Here is a 17,804-nt window from a genome sequence, read left to right on the forward strand (position 1 = left end):
CTTGTTACTGTACATGTTGCATATAGTCTATGGTTGCACTTCTATCCTTCGTTTTATTACACATTGTTATACAAAAGAAAACTATTTCTGCCCTGACCCTTGTATTCACACTGATACAAAATAAAACACGTTCTCACCATTCAGGAATCATGAAAATCTCATTGTTGGATCATTCGGAGAACTGAGTGTTTGTATTCTTTCTGGCAGTTCCTGAAGGCAACACAATGTGCACATATGCTGCAAGCTGCACGCCTTTTTGGTCCGCCTCTTTCAAATCCATCCATTGCTATTCATCCCCTCCCTCCATGTCTCCCAGTGAGTGGTACAGTACATGCTTTGGCTGATGGTCAGAGATGTTGAATGAAAAAACCACAACATAGAAGCACATAATTCACAACTCCCTTTATTTGTCTCTCTTTTGTGTTTTCACTTTCTTTCAGTCCCTATCTTGTATTTTTCACTTTTCTTTGGACCCTTCTCTCATCTGGTTGGCCTAGTTGTTGCAGCTCAAAGAGACCTTGATGTGTTCAGACATTTGTGACAGTGGGAGATGAGCAGAGTCACTGCAGTTTCCCTGTGATCACACGATCAAATATTGTCTCTCTGGTTTATTAAAGGGATTATGAGAAAGCATTTCATCTTAGCTCAGTGGGTCAGATACAGGATCAGAGTGGTATCTGAGCTCAGCATTGTCCTAATGAAAGACTCACTGTCGCACGAAGTAAAAGGGATATATTGTTATAATTAGGGATTATATCTAAAGGGTTTAAAAAAACGAAGTGATACAGAGTGATGATAAAAGCAGTTTTTTTATTCAACCTTCTCAAAATCAAAATGCACAAAAGGATATAATAAAAACAAATCATAAATACAGACATTACAAGTTTCTATTCATTTATTGAATGAATCTCACATTAAATAATTTCATTCATTTTCTTTCTTTTACAAAATGTTTTGGTTGATTTGTTCTGCGTCCTCCCTCCAAAGGAAATGACGAGTTTTCAGTCCTGAACGCCATCCAGTTTAATCTCTGATGACGAGGTCGAGTCAAATGTCAGAATCTGGTCTTTGCTCCTGTTTAAAGAAAACATGCAATGCGATTAGATATATTGTGTCCTGGTTTATGTCACACATTTCATACATAAGGTCATAAAAGGGCTATTGTAGTGTATACAAATACATCCTCAGTATTTGAGATTACATTCATACATTTCTGAAAAAAATACTCAATTCTCAAGCAAACACATCCCATGGCTTTGAGAGGTTGGATCAAACTCATGGCAAAGCAATTATTATTTATTTTACCTACAATGGTCATAATACGGCTTCCAACACAATACATATACAACGAAATCATCTTGCAAATCTGTTTTGTGAATAGTATCTCACTAAAGTCATGTTACATAATCATTTGAAAGGGAAATGTAAACTGTGCACTAATACTAAGAAGACTGAAGCTTTTAAATCAAACAAAAAAAAGAAAGTTCAACAGTGTTAGAGACACTTAATGCCGCCTGTTCTGTTATTCTGGACTCACAGCGTATGTGGGGTTTTGGAAAGACCCAAAACTCTCATCATCAATGGGTTCCAACTGCTGGAGAAAAGAGAAATAAAAAGCTTCAATAACTCAAAACATAAACAAGCACACATTCACATATAAACATTTCACTGCCTTCCCTTCTACAGTTGACAAAACAGTCACGTAGATCATTTATTTGTACACTTTTCCCTCCATTAAAACATTTAAACCGTGTTATTATCAATGTTGTCAGAAACTGAGCTGTTTTAAGAAACAGTTTAACATGCGTCTCCATGGTTACCTGTATGCTGGAAGCAGGTTGTTGGGTAGAAGTGACGTCGATACCTTCCACGTCTGAGCCGTATGCCGGGTTCTCAAAAGGCTCCTAAAACAGTAAGGGAAAATTAAAAGGGTTTAAAGGATTAAATGAAACTCTCTGGGATTTAGTTAGTTAGAACTTAAAACCTAGTCAAAAGGATTAGAGATTTATTGTATAATATATCTTTCTCTCTCTCTGATTTGTCTTTGTTTGGTGTTGTATTTTTACTTGAAACCCTCGTGTTATTATATATATCTAATTGGTTGTGCAATTAAATTAGTAATGAATGTGAAACAGACCATGTTGACAGTGGGTGTGTTTGCACTTCTCGAGGGCTCGTCCACAACTTTAACTTCCTCCACATACAAAGGGTTCATCATGTTCTCCTGAGGAAGGAAACACAGTATATCATATTTCAAATCATTAAACTCCAAAACCAGAAGTGATTCGCTGCATTGGAGCACAAAGTCATGCTTTTACTGAACGTTTATCAGTAAAAATCACTTTAATTTGTGAGCAGTAGAGCAAAAATGAAAACATTAAGTTAATATTAAAAATATAACATTGCAGCAGTGGGAAAAAATCGTAACGAAAAAGTCTGTTCTTGATACTACAGCCCTTTGGCATATCATCTCAAACTACTGCCATGTAGCACGATATGCAGCCAGCAAGCAAGAGGGGGTATTTGCAGAATCAATTAACTCCACAGGGAGGAGTGATTTCTGTTCATCTACCTCGTTTGCTGCCTCAGGAGCGGAGGTAGCTGCCACTGCGCTCGTGGAAGGAGGTTGTTCTTCAACTTGATATGCCGGGTTCTCAAAACTCTTCACGTCTGTTTCCAACATGGACACTGACATACAGGGAACCTGACAACAAACAAGTAGACACAAAAAGTTGATTTGTCACTTTGTTTATATGAAGAGTTGTTAGTCCTTGGAGGCCTCCTGAAACCTGGGTCTGAATAGGAAGCAGGTTTAAATGATTGAGAGGGCTTTCAGGCTCTGATGGCAGACCTTTATTATCCACATTATCATGACAGAGAGGATATCAGAGGACAGGAGGAATAATGAGAGAATAGTGGATGATTTATGTCCTTCATTCATTTTTCACGCAGTGTTTAAATGTCTTGAATATCATTTATTGGATTTAGATATCAGATACGTTTCCAGGGAGATATTATAGAGTTTATATAACTTATTTGCTTCTGCTGTTTTAAAACATGAATAAATCAAAAACCTGTTCAGAATGTATTTATCAACCCTTTTTCATGATTGACTGCTCTGCTACTTACCGCTTCACAATTCAGCCCCGCTTCACTCTCCTCTGTTCTCGATGCATTTGGAGACGCACTATTTCTATAAAAAAGAATTGAAAACACACCCACACGCTGAAACAATGCTGCGCGGTACATGACATACAAACAAACCTTGAAAGTGAACGAGACACTTATAAAAGAGAACTTTAGAGTAAATAGGAGATTCAAAACATTCTGTATTGAAAGCATATCATTAAACTAGTAGAGTTAGAAGAAAACTGTGGACATGTAAGGAAACAAATATTTTAGATTTATTAGGCTTCTGACAGAATTAACCTATTGCATCTTTTACAATCTGGCTTCATCTCACCTGAAGCTTGGCAGGTTGGGCATGGACGGCATCGAGGGCATACTGGGCATACGGGGCATACTGGGCATACTGGGCATACGGGGCAGATGGCTCAACAGGCTGGACTTCTTCCTGGCAGCATAGATAAGAGCGACCAGCAGAACCACGATCAATACTGTCACCCCGATCGCTATGCCAACTGAGATCAGACAGAGGAAAGAGCAAAAGGCAGATTATTAAAATTGAAATAAAGTTAAAGTTTTTAGTGTAAGGTTACATTTCTGGCTTTTAAATCAAATATACTTGAGGATGCGACCGCGTCAAATTTGTTTTTCTGGCAGTAATCTCCCGTCCACTCTGGAGGACATCTGTGAAAAAACAAAACAAACATTAGAGTTATAACATTTTAACACACTGCGGTAATATACAATACTTAAGAGTATTGTGAATTCATTAGTATGGAATAGCTGTTTCACATTTATATATTTTGCACACTTTAACTGCTCTACAGTGGACAATATTCATATGTTATCTCATATTTGAAATTGAAAATGCAAAATAAACAGAGTAACTTGATTTCAATTTGTTCGAGCAATATTTCAGTCAGAATAAAATGACTCTTAGAATTTGAAAGTGTAAAGATTTGTCCTTTAAAATGTGCATTATAATTTTCATTCAGTCCGTTTTGGCTTCAACATTGAACACATTCCTTACTTGCAGAGAGCCTTGTTGTCATCAAAGTAACAGGTGCCTCCATTCTGACACTGACACTGTGGGGGCATGGTGGGCGGGGGATCAAAACCTGAAATAATAATATATATTAAAAACCATCAAAAGTTACTACCCCAATGGAGAAAAAAAAATACATCATATATATCATTTGAATGTCGTAAGGAACGTGACAGATTAATATGCTACAGATTTGCCAAAGTATTTATTATTGTTATATTGCTTTATATGAACTCCTACATGGCATTTGTAACGTTATTGAATCCCCCCCCTTCATTAGCTTTCCCGACTTATTTTTTTTATATTGAAGTTATAGTTGCAGGAGAAATAATTCAAAGAGAAAATGATTCAAGTTGTATCAATATCACTGCAATTGAGGTCTGAGATTCATTCCTGCAACTTCAACACATGATGCCCCATAACTGTAATTCACTGAGTCTTTAATGACCTGCATCACACTCGGTGTGGCTGCCGGGGATGAAGCTGGTCCCCTGGGGGCAGGCGCAGGTGTACCCCCCCGGCCGGAGCAGACACAGGTGGCTGCAGGTTCCCTTACACGGACTCTTCACTGCAGAGACAGGAAGGGGGGGGGGGGGTTTGACTCCTTCATTTCAACAAGTTGAAGTGCATGACTCACATGTTTTTGAATTGTAATCAGAAAAAGACATGAGATAGGTATGATATCAAAGCTGTGAGCAGGATTTAGCTTTCTCCTTCCTTCACGAATGTTGTCATTACTGTGAGGATTTCTTCACTTTTTTCTGTCAATCCTACTTGACTTTCTTCCTAATCTTCATCTTGAACTGTGTAGAAATACCAGGTTTAAAAAACATGCAAAAACATGCAAAAATGTCCACGTCATGAATCATTAATAAAGCTCATAACTATTTGGTACAGCCCTATCATAATGTCTAACGGAATACAAACATAATATATTAGTCAATAAAAACATAAAAATAAACAATTATTAGTTTTATAGATAAAGAAATACAAACATGATCCTTTTAGGGTGGTACTGCAAACTAAACAACATATGCACATTATAGTCTGTACTACAGCACAGTATGTGTTACTGTGTGTGAACATGTGAGTGTAGCTTACTATCTATGGAGTTGTATCTCTGCTGCTGGTACACAGAGACCTGGGTCAGCCACGGCCCCGCGGTCAGCAGCTTGGTTTTTGATCCGCGGCCAAACTTGTCCTGCCGAAACACCTCGCCTTTCTCCTGAGTGCTCCAATAAACATGATCCTCGAACACACTCACACTGAAGGGGTTCCTCACATCTAGACGAGGAGAAACAACATGTGTAAACCTTACAGTGCCTTACAGTCTCACATACAACAACTCATGTCAGCTTCCTTTCTCCTCACCGATGTAGACGGCAGTTCTGCGTCCCTCTCCTGAGGGCAGAACAGACTCTATGCGGCTCTCCTTGGAGTCAGACCAGTAGACTCTGTCGCCGTTGGTGAAGTCGATTGACAGACCAGTCGGCCAACCCAGGCCGTCGCTCACCAGGACTTTCCTCTCCTGCCCATCCAGCCAGGAGCACTCGATCTTGGCAGCTTCCCCACGGTCTGCCCAGTACAACATCCTGCAGAAACAGAGCAGAGATTAGATATCTGCGCTCTGAGATAAGGTGCATTAAGGTGTCTTCCTTTAAGGTCTTTCATGACCGTGTGAATGTCCATTTCACTTCAAAAGTGCAAAATACATTTCGGATTTTCTGCTGAATTATGAACCATCCAGACCTTTCTGGGAGAGGTGTGCTTATCCAAACTAAAGTGTCAGTCTCACCCCAGTCGTGGGTTGATGGCCACAGCAGACGGATGTCCCAGATCAGTCTTGACTAGTTGTTTTCTGTAGCGTCCGTCCAACATGGCCACCTCTAACCTCTTCACCCTGGAGTCTGCCCAGTAGAGGTTCCTACAGGAAGAAAAATAACAAAACTACTCACAACATGTGTCTTTTTATCAAGAGTGTTCTTTCTTTGGGAAAGCAAGGATCTTTATCACTGGGTATGAGTATTTGTACTTTAGGGACATCACCTAAACTTAAAAAAGCTTAATTTGTTGATTTGATTGAAGGTTTTTATGTATCACATTAATGTAAATAAAATAAATAAATAATTGAAATGATCAAGCGCAAAGCATTAGACTAAAGGACTGTGATCACGCACCTGCCCACCCAGTCCACAGCGATGCCGTCTGGTGTGGTGATGTATTTGATGCCGAGGTCGACAGCAGCACCGATGTTGTTGCTGCCATCGTCCACTGAGGGGATGTACGCTCTCTTAATGGCCCCCGCTGCAGAGTCCTTACCGGCTACAGTGAAATACACCATACCTGAAGAAACAAAAGGTCACCATCAAACAATTTAAGATTTGTCATTATTGATTTTTGTGTGTTTTGAGCTGTTTTAATCTGTGTGTAACCCACTGAGTCCGGTGTCGTTGTGGTCCCAGTCGTAGTCCAGAGCCATGATGTGCTCTTCTTCTCGGAGGAAGTCGTGGTAGGCCTCCGTCTGCAGGTTGAACCTCCGGATACGAATGTTCTCCGGAAGAAGCAGCAGGGGGGTCGTTCCTGAGGGAAACAGACATTTAAATGTACTCATTATTAAATTAATAAATGTATGAAAAAGTGGGAGCAGAAACAACTTGTATTTTTCTTTATATTTACCCATCTATTTATTTCTCTCCACTAATCCACCTCTTCCCACATTTCTAAACATCCATCTGGTCACAGTTTGACACACTTACACAACACACTTACATAAAAACACTTACAATATACCCACTAACCACTGAAAAATCTAGCATGTCTAAAGAAGTTTCATATGTCTTACTTGTGTTAATGTCTGTATATTTCATTCCATCGTTATTGGTCAAATGTATCACTTCTTTGTACTGTGACAAATTAGAAATAGAAACATAAATAAAAATGTCTTTCTCACCCTCAGCCTCGCACATGTTTCCGTTGCCCACTTTCCGGTAGCCTTGGGAACACTCACAGTCGTAGCTGCCCTTGGTGTTCTTACAGACCTGAGGGCAGGTGCCGAACACCTCGCACTCATCGATGTCTGCAGCAGAGAGAAGAGATTGTGACAGTTCAAGTTTTTCACAGTTTGGCACATATGGTTTTTAACTGGAATGATGAAACGTTATTAAACATTCATATTTGTATGGAGTTTTGACAGCAGAATCATCTGTGTGCAGTCAGAATCAGAATCCCTTTATTAGTCGCACAGAGGGGACTGTAACATTGTTACAGCAGAAAAGAGCCAAAGACAGCTTAATGTTACCTAAGAAGCATACATAAAAAAGTATGAAAGATACAAAAATTATAATAAAAAAAAAGGTTACACAATTTATTAACAGCATATATATATATATATTGCACGTATTGCACATATTTGGTTGGTATTTAACAACAAGGGGTGTTATAGTCTGTGTTGTTGTGTGTGTGGGGGGGTTTACTAGGGGCCATGGTGGTTATATAGTCTGACCGCTGCAGGAAGGAAGGACCTATTGCATCTCTTCTCTTTGCTGAGATTAATGTATTTGTATGCATGCTCCTTCTATAAATAAATACATAACAAAATAAATACATACACCTGCGGTATCTCTCCGTGAGACAGTGGGTGTTTCTCAATGTCGAGTACGCTTGCTTGGTAGCACATGTCTTCCGAGCATCTTGCTTCAGAAGCGAGGCAAGAATACTTCCTGCCATTCGGAAAACGAGTGGAACAGGCTAGCAAGTGTGCAGGTGTGCGTCATATGAGAGGCCCCGCCTTACATTTTCCGCCACAGATTTGGGGAAATTGGTCCATGCGCAAAGCATTGTGGGGATTTTAAGAACGCGGAGTCTACACATGTGCAGCCTCGAAATTTCTCGCTACGAAGTACGCCGGGCTCGGTAGAATTCCAAGTATGCTGGACATTGGAACAGTCCTTCGGCGGCACTCGATTACGTAGTATGCTTGAAATAGTGGCTCTGAAGCAGCTTTGAGAAACACCCACTGTGTGTATAAGTTCAATAACAGCAGGAGGATTCCAAAAGTGTGTGTGTGTGTACCCATGCAGGTGTAGGTGCTGACTGGGTCCACGGTGTATCCGGGCCGGCAGGAGCAGATGAAGCCGGTGCCGTTCAGGTTGGTGCACTCGTGCTGGCACAGCTTCTCATCACAGTTGCGATCGTGGCCAAAGTCTGCAGCCAAACAACACAGAGCGGAGGAACTCAGACACATTTAAAAAAAGATTTAGTCTCCAATGTAGGAGACGCTTACTTTTGATGAAATACAACAATGGCTTTGTTAACATAATCAGATTACTGTCTCGACCCCAGGTTCCAATTATTCCCTGCACCATCATGTATACTTAAATAAATGATCTCAAAGGATATTTACGTCCTCTGATGGTGTTCTGACATGGCTCGAGTCAGCCTCAGAGTTTTGCTTTAATTAACTGTGATTTTCTGTCTTAAATTACGATTATATTTAAGAAGCTGACATCTAACAGGTTAAAGAAAAGAGACAATTATCCTATAGTTACGCATTCCATTTCCATTCATCATCATTATAAGAACATTTTTCTTATTTTTCGAATAATAAGAAAGGGTTCTTAATAACAAGAATCTTATCTTATAATTACAAGGTCTCTTTTCCTCATTATTTGACACTGCATGCATTAGTCAAAATTAAACAAAAAATAAAGTTATTATTACAAGAAAACAAGATTTTACTTGGAGAATTCAATGCGCTAACTTAAAAGATTGCATTTTCAAATTATTGTATAATATCAAGAAAAATATCTCATATTTATACAACATGTGCGTCATCTTTTTCTTGTAATTATATAATTCTATTGTTTGGTTTTTGGTAAATACAATGCGCTGAGGTTGTCTTAAAATGTGATCTGCTATTATCTGTGCACATAATGTAGCTATTCTAGATGCAGATATCTGTAACTTGGAAACATTATGAAATCACGGCAAGGTCACACTTGATAGCATCGTGTAATAACCGCTATTAAAAAAGAGGGTATTTATAGTGTGTGTGTTGTCGTGCTACTCACTGCAGCCTAATTCATCGGTGCGGTCCCCACAGTTGTCGTTGTGGTCACAGACGTACGGCAGGGCCACACAGTGTCCGTTGGTGCATTTAAACTCTTCCAGAGTGCAGGGCGGCAGCGTGGGCTCGCGGCCTGAGAAGGACACAGTTAGAATGAGTCATCAACACAAGTACGCAGGAAGGTTGAGTGGGTACTAAACCATCTGTAGAAACACGTCCACCTCCACTAGTTTTACATTTAATTCAGAGCTTTTTCTATACTCTTCAACTGTGTATATAGCAAAAAAAAGATGGATAAAGTGTGTGAAAATTGGACTCCCACATACTATATTTTCACTATTCAATTTAAGGCTTGTTTACAGCTCCTACTGCGAGACAACAAATGGCTTTAGACGAACTAGCTTGTTGTCCACCTGCACTCCGAGCACAACTATTTAATCCCCTCTCAAAATAATTTGCTGTGATGATGTTTAAGCTGATTGTGCAACAATTCCATAATACAGACTTGTTCCTTATCCCTTGTATGTTTCAGGCTTTGTGTGCCGTGCATACACACTGATATCATTTTGGGATTTCCCATTTCATTGGCATGAAGGAGCGAGGTTCAGGAGGCATTAGTGATGTCCTCACTAATCCGCGGGGATCCCAGAAACTGATGATTAGTGGTGCACTTGCTCGACCTGAATTTATTACAAATCTGGTTATGGCTATGTTAAAAAAAGTAAAGAATAATAACAACAATGACAGCTGTAAAACCTAATTTATTACATGCAGAGGCACAGTGTGCTCAGTGTGTGTGCACATTTTAGGTTCTGCTTGTTACTGTGTTTTAACATCTCCTTGCCTTAAACTTCGAACGTCAAATGTAATAGTAACCACCAAATGTCCACATGAATACTTTGTTGTGCATCTCTTGCCTGTATATAATAGCTACCTGTTCCCTAGGGATACATTATGTTTTATCTTATCAAGTTTTATCATATGTATGATATTTTTGTCTATTTGTCTCATTATCTGTATATTTGTTTGAAATGTAATAAGGTACAATAGTCATTCTTGAAACTGTGTGTAATTTTGTGAAATGACAACATTTGAAGACTCCATCTTTAGTGCTTTTGTTTGATTACATTTGAGTTCTGCCACATTTAAAGTGGATTTAATAAATGTTTAGGTGATCGAGGAGTTTACATACATTCCCTGTTAAACAAAAAAAAAGCATCACAATTGGTTAATGGCAATGTTTCCATTCCAAACTTCCCTGATGGACTCTGTATGCTTTTATGTAATTGTATGTGATGTTCGTGGGTCATACAGAGTTCTTCCTTCTCGTCGCTGCCGTCCCCACAGTCGTCCTTCTGGTTGCACATCAAACCGGAGTAGAGGCAGTAGCCGTTTGCACAGCGGAACCTGAACGGCAGCTCGCAGGTGACGCTCACTGTAACACACAACACAAGTATGAGTTAAGATCAACCTCTGCCAGAACATATTATTAAAACACACAGCTATTTGGAATCATGTTTGCTTTTGAATTCTGCAGCTGTCTTGTCTTGATATCTTTGTTGAATTAGGTATAAGTTGTATTAAACAGGGGAGAGCAGTTGCAAAGAAAAACAGTTTGCTTTTACCTGCTCATGTATGAAACTAACTATTAATATGAGGATTAGGAAAATATGCTCAATCCTTTATATAAAGTTTAGGATTAGGGTTAGAATTGTGGTGTACCTGAAAAAATGCCATAGGGTAGTTGATCAAACAACAAGAAATACAGAGAAAATACTTTTTCACAGGGCTTATTATATATAAATATAAAATGAAGGAAACATTTCTCACAGCATAAAGTAAGCTGTTCGTCGGAGCGGTCCCCGCAGTCATCTACTCCGTCACACACCCAGCTCTGGCTCACACACAGACGGTTCGCACACTGGAACTCACTCTGAGGACACCAACGGCCTCCTGGGTAACGAGTAGCTTTGGAGTAGGGAAAATTATAAATGAACAGATTAACAATCTACAAATGACATCATTGGTAATCTCTTTTTCTGTTTTTGCTACACCACTCTTTACTCTCGTTCAAACAGTCACACCCAAAAGCTGCGTAGTACAACCAGAGTCTTGGTTATGGTAACATTTGACTCATTATATTCTGGTATCAGGGTTGTGACACTCCACACCAAGCCACAGTTTCAACAGAAAGATGTCAACTTATGCCTTTTTTTTGGGAGCCTATTTGACTTTATTCGATTGTGGAAACTAAAAATATGACAAGAATCAAGATGGAGAAAGGAAATTGGAATGACATGTGACAAAGGCTCCTTGCCAAACTTGAAATAGGAACATTGTTATTGATGTCGGATATCTTAAATCATCCCCAGACCAAGTCTTATGGGTGTTTAGAATGTACTTTTTTGGTGTTGTTCACTATCAAATTCAAATGTAGATAGAACTGCTGACAGTCTGCCGCCTATTTGCTTGTTATGTTTTTTCTACTGTATATTTCTGCATATTTTAAAAATTCTAATTAAAATGTATTAATACTAAGGGTATGCAGATACCTCATACACACCCACTCAAAACAACAACAAAACACACATGCACTCAAACGCTGCAGGAGCCAGGCACTCTGCCATTACTCTTCTTGTTTCTACTCACGACAGCTGGTCTCATCCGACAGGTCCTGACAGTCGGGCCGGCCGTCACACTGCAGAGCGGCGGGGACACAGTGACCCGAGTCACACTGGAAGGATCCTTGGCGACACGTCTGCAACTCTGGAGGAGAGCCAGGATGGTAACGAGTGTTGTTTATGACAGAGAATATTTCATTTCATTTTTTTTGTGTGCAACGCTTGCTCACCACAGTCCCGTTCATCCGAGTTGTCCCCACAGTCGTTGTCATGGTCACAGACCCAGTTTCCAGGGATGCACTGTCCGTCGTCACATCGATGCTCACTCTCAGAGCAAGGCCTCGGCTCTAAAGAGACACATATTGGCCAGATTGTTTCATACCCCAAAAATACACGACTGACCTAAAGAGGAAAATATAACCCCTGAGGGAAACAGGATTCTTGCTGGTTTGGGATGGATTTGGCTATAAGACATAGCGTATGACACTCACGGCAGTTCCTTTCATCTGAGCCGTCCCCACAGTCGTCGCTGCCGTCACACTGCCAGCGGATGGGGACACAGCGGTGGTTATCACATCGGAAATCTCCCAGAGGATCACAGGTCACCTCCGCTGTTGCCAAACAAAGTCAGACATGGATAGAAATATGATTCAACATGTAGCTAATGAGAAAAAACAAAAGTCAGCCTGTGTTTAAAACTCCAGATATGCTCATACAACACACATATAATCTGATGTGCAAAGTGGTATGTTAAGATAACCTACAGCTTGTGGTTGTCCCCAATAGACTCCTACTTTACTTTCTCCTTTGTTGTAAAGCAATGTTTTTTGTACCTTGTTTATTAAATGTAGCTGTGGAATAATTATATCGTTTCCTGTTTTTCTGACAGCACAGTGAATAGCTGGATTAGATTAGTCCACATTTCTGTTCATCCTCAAGAAACTCTATAAGGATTTTTTAAACATAAAACATATAAAGTGATAAACGGTACTGTATTGCAAAATGTGATTTTCTTCAACTGGACTTCGTTACAGCCCTACAACATGACATAAACCCTCTGCTGCCACACTGACCGCAGCCCTGCTCGTCGCTGTTGTCGATGCAGTCGTTGGTGCCGTCGCAGCGAGCCCACTGAGGGACACAGCGGTAGTTTGTCTTACAGGAGAACTCAGTGTCCGCATCACACTTGTAGTCCGGACCCACTGGGGGGAGAAAGAAAAAAAGAGAGATGAGACATTTTAATTAAACACAACAAAATATTAGTAAGTAACAAGAACTTAAGAGATGAGAAGTTGTGAGCAAGACAGCGAGAGAAGAAGGATTAAAAGGGAAAGCTCTGAGTAGCTTATTTAATTATATTAAAGTTAATAATGATACAACAGGGTTTGGGAGGAAAAAACATGGTTTCACTGAAATGTTCAATATAATCTGATGACAAAAAAACAAGTTGAATTGACTTAAACTATACTATGGAGGTTGACTACATCAAATAAAAACTAACAATGACTTTTGACATAGATAACATAAGAATAGCGGGCAAAATGACCCCTAATTCACCAACACCACCATCTCCTGATGTCCCACTTACTGCAGGTTTCATACGGCTCATCAGATCCGTCCCCACAGTCGTCCTGGGCGTCGCACACGTAGCTGGACGGCAGACAGCGTCCGTTAGCACACTGGAACTGTCCCGGTGTGCAGGTCCTCTGGGAGCACATGTCTGCGTCCTCGTCGCTGCCGTCTCCACAGTCATTCACTCCGTCGCAGTGCCAGGAGACTGGGATGCACTTCTTGTTCTTACACTGGAACTGGTTTTCCTGGCATCGGTGGTCACCTGAGAGGATAGAAAGCAGCTTGACTCATGTTTGACATTTTAAGGTAAATCCAAAATGAACAAATTGCCTTAACTAAGTCTTAGTGGCTATGTTTGATTTTAAGTGATTTCTTTAACTAGTAAATGTTGTTTTTCAGAATTTGAGCCAAAATGTCACCTTATCTAAATCCAGTGAAGTTAAAGACCAGACCTAAAATGTCAGCGTAAAATACCTTCAAATTAAACTATCTATATGGTTTCCCACAATGGTGCAGTTAATTACAGTTGCTATTAGTATCATCCCGATTTTTATGATTGTTTACGTACTGCAGAGAGCTGCATCCTCATCTGAGCTGTCAGGGCAGTCGGAGTGGCCGTCGCAGAGGAAGCCGGGGTAGGTGCAGTTTCCATCCTGACACTGGAACTGGCCGATGGGGCAGAAACGGGGCGGGCAGGTTTGAGGTTCATCTGAGCCGTCACCACAATCTGACTGGCCGTCACACTTCCACCATATAGAAACACACCTAGGGACCAGAGAGAGTACAAACTGGTTACCTCACAGAATATAAATGTAAAATGATCTAATCTCTTCTAATCTCCTTTTTTTGTACCTTATCTGCTTTGTTCATATGATACAGTTTTCTAGTTTTTCAGCTCTTATTTTTAATATATCTATATATATTTAAGTAATACTGCATAAACACCAGAGAGTGATGAAAATAATCCAGGGCTTTAAAGGATTGAATTGAAAATGTTCTACAATATTCATAATTTGTATATATATGTGAATGTATGCATGAATTAAAATGTTCTGCATACAAAACAGTTTATCTGTTTACAGGATTTTATGGACAATTCCCCAAACTTTAAAGCTCGGCAAATGATCACTTTCATCACTTTTCAAAGACTGGCTAGATGAATGGCATTCTGATGACTGTGAAGTATCAGCTGATTATTTATCTGACTGACTTCTCGTTGTCCCCGCATCTGAACTGCGTGCTGGAGCAGTCGGCGACACACTGGATCTTGAAGCCCACAGCGAGGCCGATGAAGTGATCTGGACACTGGCAGGTAGCTCTCTCCCCGCCGGGGGCAACCAGACACAGGTGACTGCAGGTCAGGTAATGGGAGGAGCAGGGGTTTTCACCTGGGAAATAGGTTGATTAAACATATTTGTCAATTCGGCAGTCTATGGAGACAATAGGAATAAAACCTGCTGTTCAAATGTACGTACTGCGAGGCTGCCTGTAGGGGTGGGAGACGCGGATGTCATAGGGCCGATGCGTGTTGTTGCCCATGATTGTGCGCTGCTCTCCTGTGTACTTGTGAGCCTTCTCCACTGTGTGTGTGTTCCAGTCCGTCCAGTAGACCCAGTCCTCGAACAGGGAAGCAGCAAAGACATGAGGAAGTGTACCAGCAATGGCCCGGTGGCGGTTCTTGCCGTCCATGTCTGCAAAACTGAAGGTGGACACAGTGGAGGATTAATACACGATGTAAGAACAGATACTATTATACAGGAAACACTTCGGGAACTATTTCAGATCCCCATTCAAGCATATTTGATGGAAACTCATAATAATCTTGTGTCTGAACTTCTACACTCACTCCAGAAAGTTCAGGTGGGAATCAGCGAAGAAGATCTTGTTGGTGGTGTAGTCGATGGTCAGAGCGTTGGGCCACTCCAGCTTGGTTGTGATGATGGCACTGATGTTGCTTCCATCCATGCCGACTCTGCCGATATATGCTGTGTCACCCCAGTCAGTCCAGTACAGCCATCTGGGAAAAAAGGGTAAATTGTTGGGGAAATGTTGCAATTAAAAATCTTCAGTAAAAAGCAATCAGCTAGTGTTATCTAATATGATATTCCTGGAGGCGTTTTATTACCTTTCCTATCATCGTTGACGGTACATGTATAAGATGAGATAGACAATGTGCACTAAATGCCTACCATTAGATCTTTCTAGGGGTTTAAAAAGTCTTTAATGGTGGCACAAACCTCTGTTAATCTAAAAAGTAAAGTTACAGTTGTTTAATGTTCTTATTGATTATTCTATAAGAGCAAAACAATAAATACACAAAAACACGGTCTGAATGGAATCGTATATGTGTGTAACTAACACCCCAAGGTTTTTCCATTTGTTTTGTGATATTACATATCAACTGAGTGTGTGTGTGTGTGTGTGTGTGTGTGTGTGTGTGTGTGTGTGTGTGTGTGTGTGTGTGTGTGTGTGTGTGTGTGTGTGTGTGTGTGTGTGTGTGTGTGTGTTAGTACCCATATTTCGGGTTAACAGCCACAGCACGAGGTCGGCTGATGAGATAAGTCGTATTTCCTTCTGTGAATTCTCCTGACAGCAGTCTCTTCTGGTAGCGCCCATCCAGCTCCATCACATGAACCGAACCGTAATAACCGTCCACCCAGTACAACTTCCTGCAACATATAAAACGCTTTTACTGATCAACCAGACAGATTAAATACTACAAACAGTGTGAGATATTAAAAGAAGAAGAAAAGGAGCAAAAGTTCTCCTGCAGATACGAAGATGTTTTTTTAAATTAAATTTGCACTGGTTATTTCTTAATAAAGTATCCAAAAAGTGATTTAAAAAGTCAGCTTAATGAATGATATTCCATCCATTTCACACACCTGCCCACCCAGTCCAGCGCCAGGCCTTCAACTCCTCTTGCATCGTCTTTCACCGTCTCCCTGTCAGTCCCGTCAAAACGCATCCTCTCAATCTTCCCCGTCCCCGCGTCCAGCCAATAAAGCCTCTTCTCTTGGTCGTCAAAATCTAAAGCCACTACATTGGAGAGCCCCTGGAGGACGATACTCAGATGTGACCCATCGGTGGTTACATTTCGGATGTAGTAGCGGTTGCTGTACAACAGGTAGGGCGCAATGCCACTGTTCTGACGACAGGTGCGTCCGTCCGGTTCACGGAGGTACCCCGGGGCACATTTGCAGTGGTACGACCCGACAGTGTTCTCGCAGACCTGGCTGCAGACGGCGGGTGTGCTGGTACACTCATCGAGGTCCTCGCACGCTTTGCCATCGGGCATGAGTCGGTAGCCGGCGTTGCAGGAGCAGTAGAACCCGGTGAGGGTGTCGGTGCACAGCTGCGCACACTTGTGGACTGACGGGCTACGGCACTCATTGATTCCTGAACAGAACGAGGAATTGGAGGTAAGACAGGAAAACAACCTAACACAGATTTATGAGTTCAAAGACCTCAATGTAATTTTAAATGAGTAACAAGGATTTTTCACAGATGAATATAACAATAAATCAATGAATGGATTCACAAAAAATGATATACAAATGTGGAAATGTATTGAACTTTTATGTTATTTACTTTTAAGCTAAATATTTCCTGTTTTATTTTTGCTGGAATTGAGCATATATGTACTCTTATCTATAGAAACGTGTTCAAGCAGAAACCCAATGTATTAGCTATAAATTGTATATGGTGTTAACCTGAAAATGTGCACATTATGTCCCATTTAAGTTCTTGTGTATATTCATATAATATAACACTTGGAGATGGGATATTTCTTCTATTGATCCAACTTAGTTCAAGCACACTTTTCGTAAAATATGGTGATTTCTGAAAAAGAGAGGCAATGTTTCGGGTCATAATGCACCCAACTACACAAAGATTTCAGGATTGTGCATAATATTTTTTTGTCTCCACTGAAATAAAAACATTTATACAACTCTATGGTGGCGAGGGATTTTCTTTAAACCAAATACACTGTCTCGTTGTGGGAGAGAAATGCTGTTTTCCCTCTTTCATCACTTCACATCCCTTTTGTCACATGACGCCACATTTCTCTCACCGCATCCTTTCTCGTCGCTGTTGTCCTGGCAGTCCTTCTGTCCGTTGCACACCTTGTTGATGTCGATACACTCGCCTGACTTGCACATGTACTGCGTGGGAGCACAGGTGGGCTGGGTCGTGACGCACAAGCTGTCGGCCTCATCCGAGCCGTCCATGCAGTCGCTCTCCCCGTCGCAGGCGAAGGAGGCGGGGGTGCAGGCGCCGTTACTGCAGGTGAACTCGCTGCTGCTGCAGGTGTCATAGCTACAGCCCAACTCATCACTGCCGTCCCCGCAGTCATTCACACGGTCGCAGCTGG

General features: G+C 40.9%; 1 protein-coding gene across 1 annotated transcript in view; it reads right to left on the bottom strand.

Annotated features, from left to right (window-relative positions):
• Positions 1–790: 790 nt before the first annotated feature.
• The window catches only part of lrp2b (low density lipoprotein receptor-related protein 2b), a 44,132-nt gene continuing 27,118 nt past the window's right edge, over positions 791–17,804 (bottom strand). Inside the window, exons 50-81 of the mRNA XM_034119889.1 lie at positions 17,505–17,800; positions 16,315–16,828; positions 15,943–16,098; positions 15,276–15,446; positions 14,905–15,128; positions 14,640–14,817; positions 13,998–14,194; positions 13,446–13,691; positions 12,931–13,059; positions 12,349–12,468; positions 12,088–12,204; positions 11,886–12,002; positions 11,067–11,204; positions 10,549–10,671; positions 9,241–9,369; positions 8,243–8,374; positions 7,122–7,247; positions 6,608–6,751; positions 6,349–6,514; positions 5,967–6,095; positions 5,543–5,763; positions 5,273–5,455; positions 4,620–4,739; positions 4,157–4,244; positions 3,746–3,810; positions 3,464–3,641; positions 3,130–3,193; positions 2,573–2,704; positions 2,138–2,224; positions 1,821–1,904; positions 1,538–1,594; positions 791–1,074 (exon numbers count right to left, since the gene is read on the bottom strand). Coding sequence (XP_033975780.1) covers positions 1,048–1,074; positions 1,538–1,594; positions 1,821–1,904; positions 2,138–2,224; positions 2,573–2,704; positions 3,130–3,193; positions 3,464–3,641; positions 3,746–3,810; positions 4,157–4,244; positions 4,620–4,739; positions 5,273–5,455; positions 5,543–5,763; positions 5,967–6,095; positions 6,349–6,514; positions 6,608–6,751; positions 7,122–7,247; positions 8,243–8,374; positions 9,241–9,369; positions 10,549–10,671; positions 11,067–11,204; positions 11,886–12,002; positions 12,088–12,204; positions 12,349–12,468; positions 12,931–13,059; positions 13,446–13,691; positions 13,998–14,194; positions 14,640–14,817; positions 14,905–15,128; positions 15,276–15,446; positions 15,943–16,098; positions 16,315–16,828; positions 17,505–17,800 — 4,858 coding nt within the window. The 3' untranslated portion in view covers positions 791–1,047. The remainder of the gene's footprint in view (positions 1,075–1,537; positions 1,595–1,820; positions 1,905–2,137; positions 2,225–2,572; positions 2,705–3,129; positions 3,194–3,463; positions 3,642–3,745; positions 3,811–4,156; positions 4,245–4,619; positions 4,740–5,272; positions 5,456–5,542; positions 5,764–5,966; positions 6,096–6,348; positions 6,515–6,607; positions 6,752–7,121; positions 7,248–8,242; positions 8,375–9,240; positions 9,370–10,548; positions 10,672–11,066; positions 11,205–11,885; positions 12,003–12,087; positions 12,205–12,348; positions 12,469–12,930; positions 13,060–13,445; positions 13,692–13,997; positions 14,195–14,639; positions 14,818–14,904; positions 15,129–15,275; positions 15,447–15,942; positions 16,099–16,314; positions 16,829–17,504; positions 17,801–17,804) is intronic.

Source organism: Trematomus bernacchii, unplaced genomic scaffold (genome assembly GCF_902827165.1).
Source record: "Trematomus bernacchii unplaced genomic scaffold, fTreBer1.1, whole genome shotgun sequence".
Lineage (NCBI taxonomy): Eukaryota > Metazoa > Chordata > Actinopteri > Perciformes > Nototheniidae > Trematomus > Trematomus bernacchii.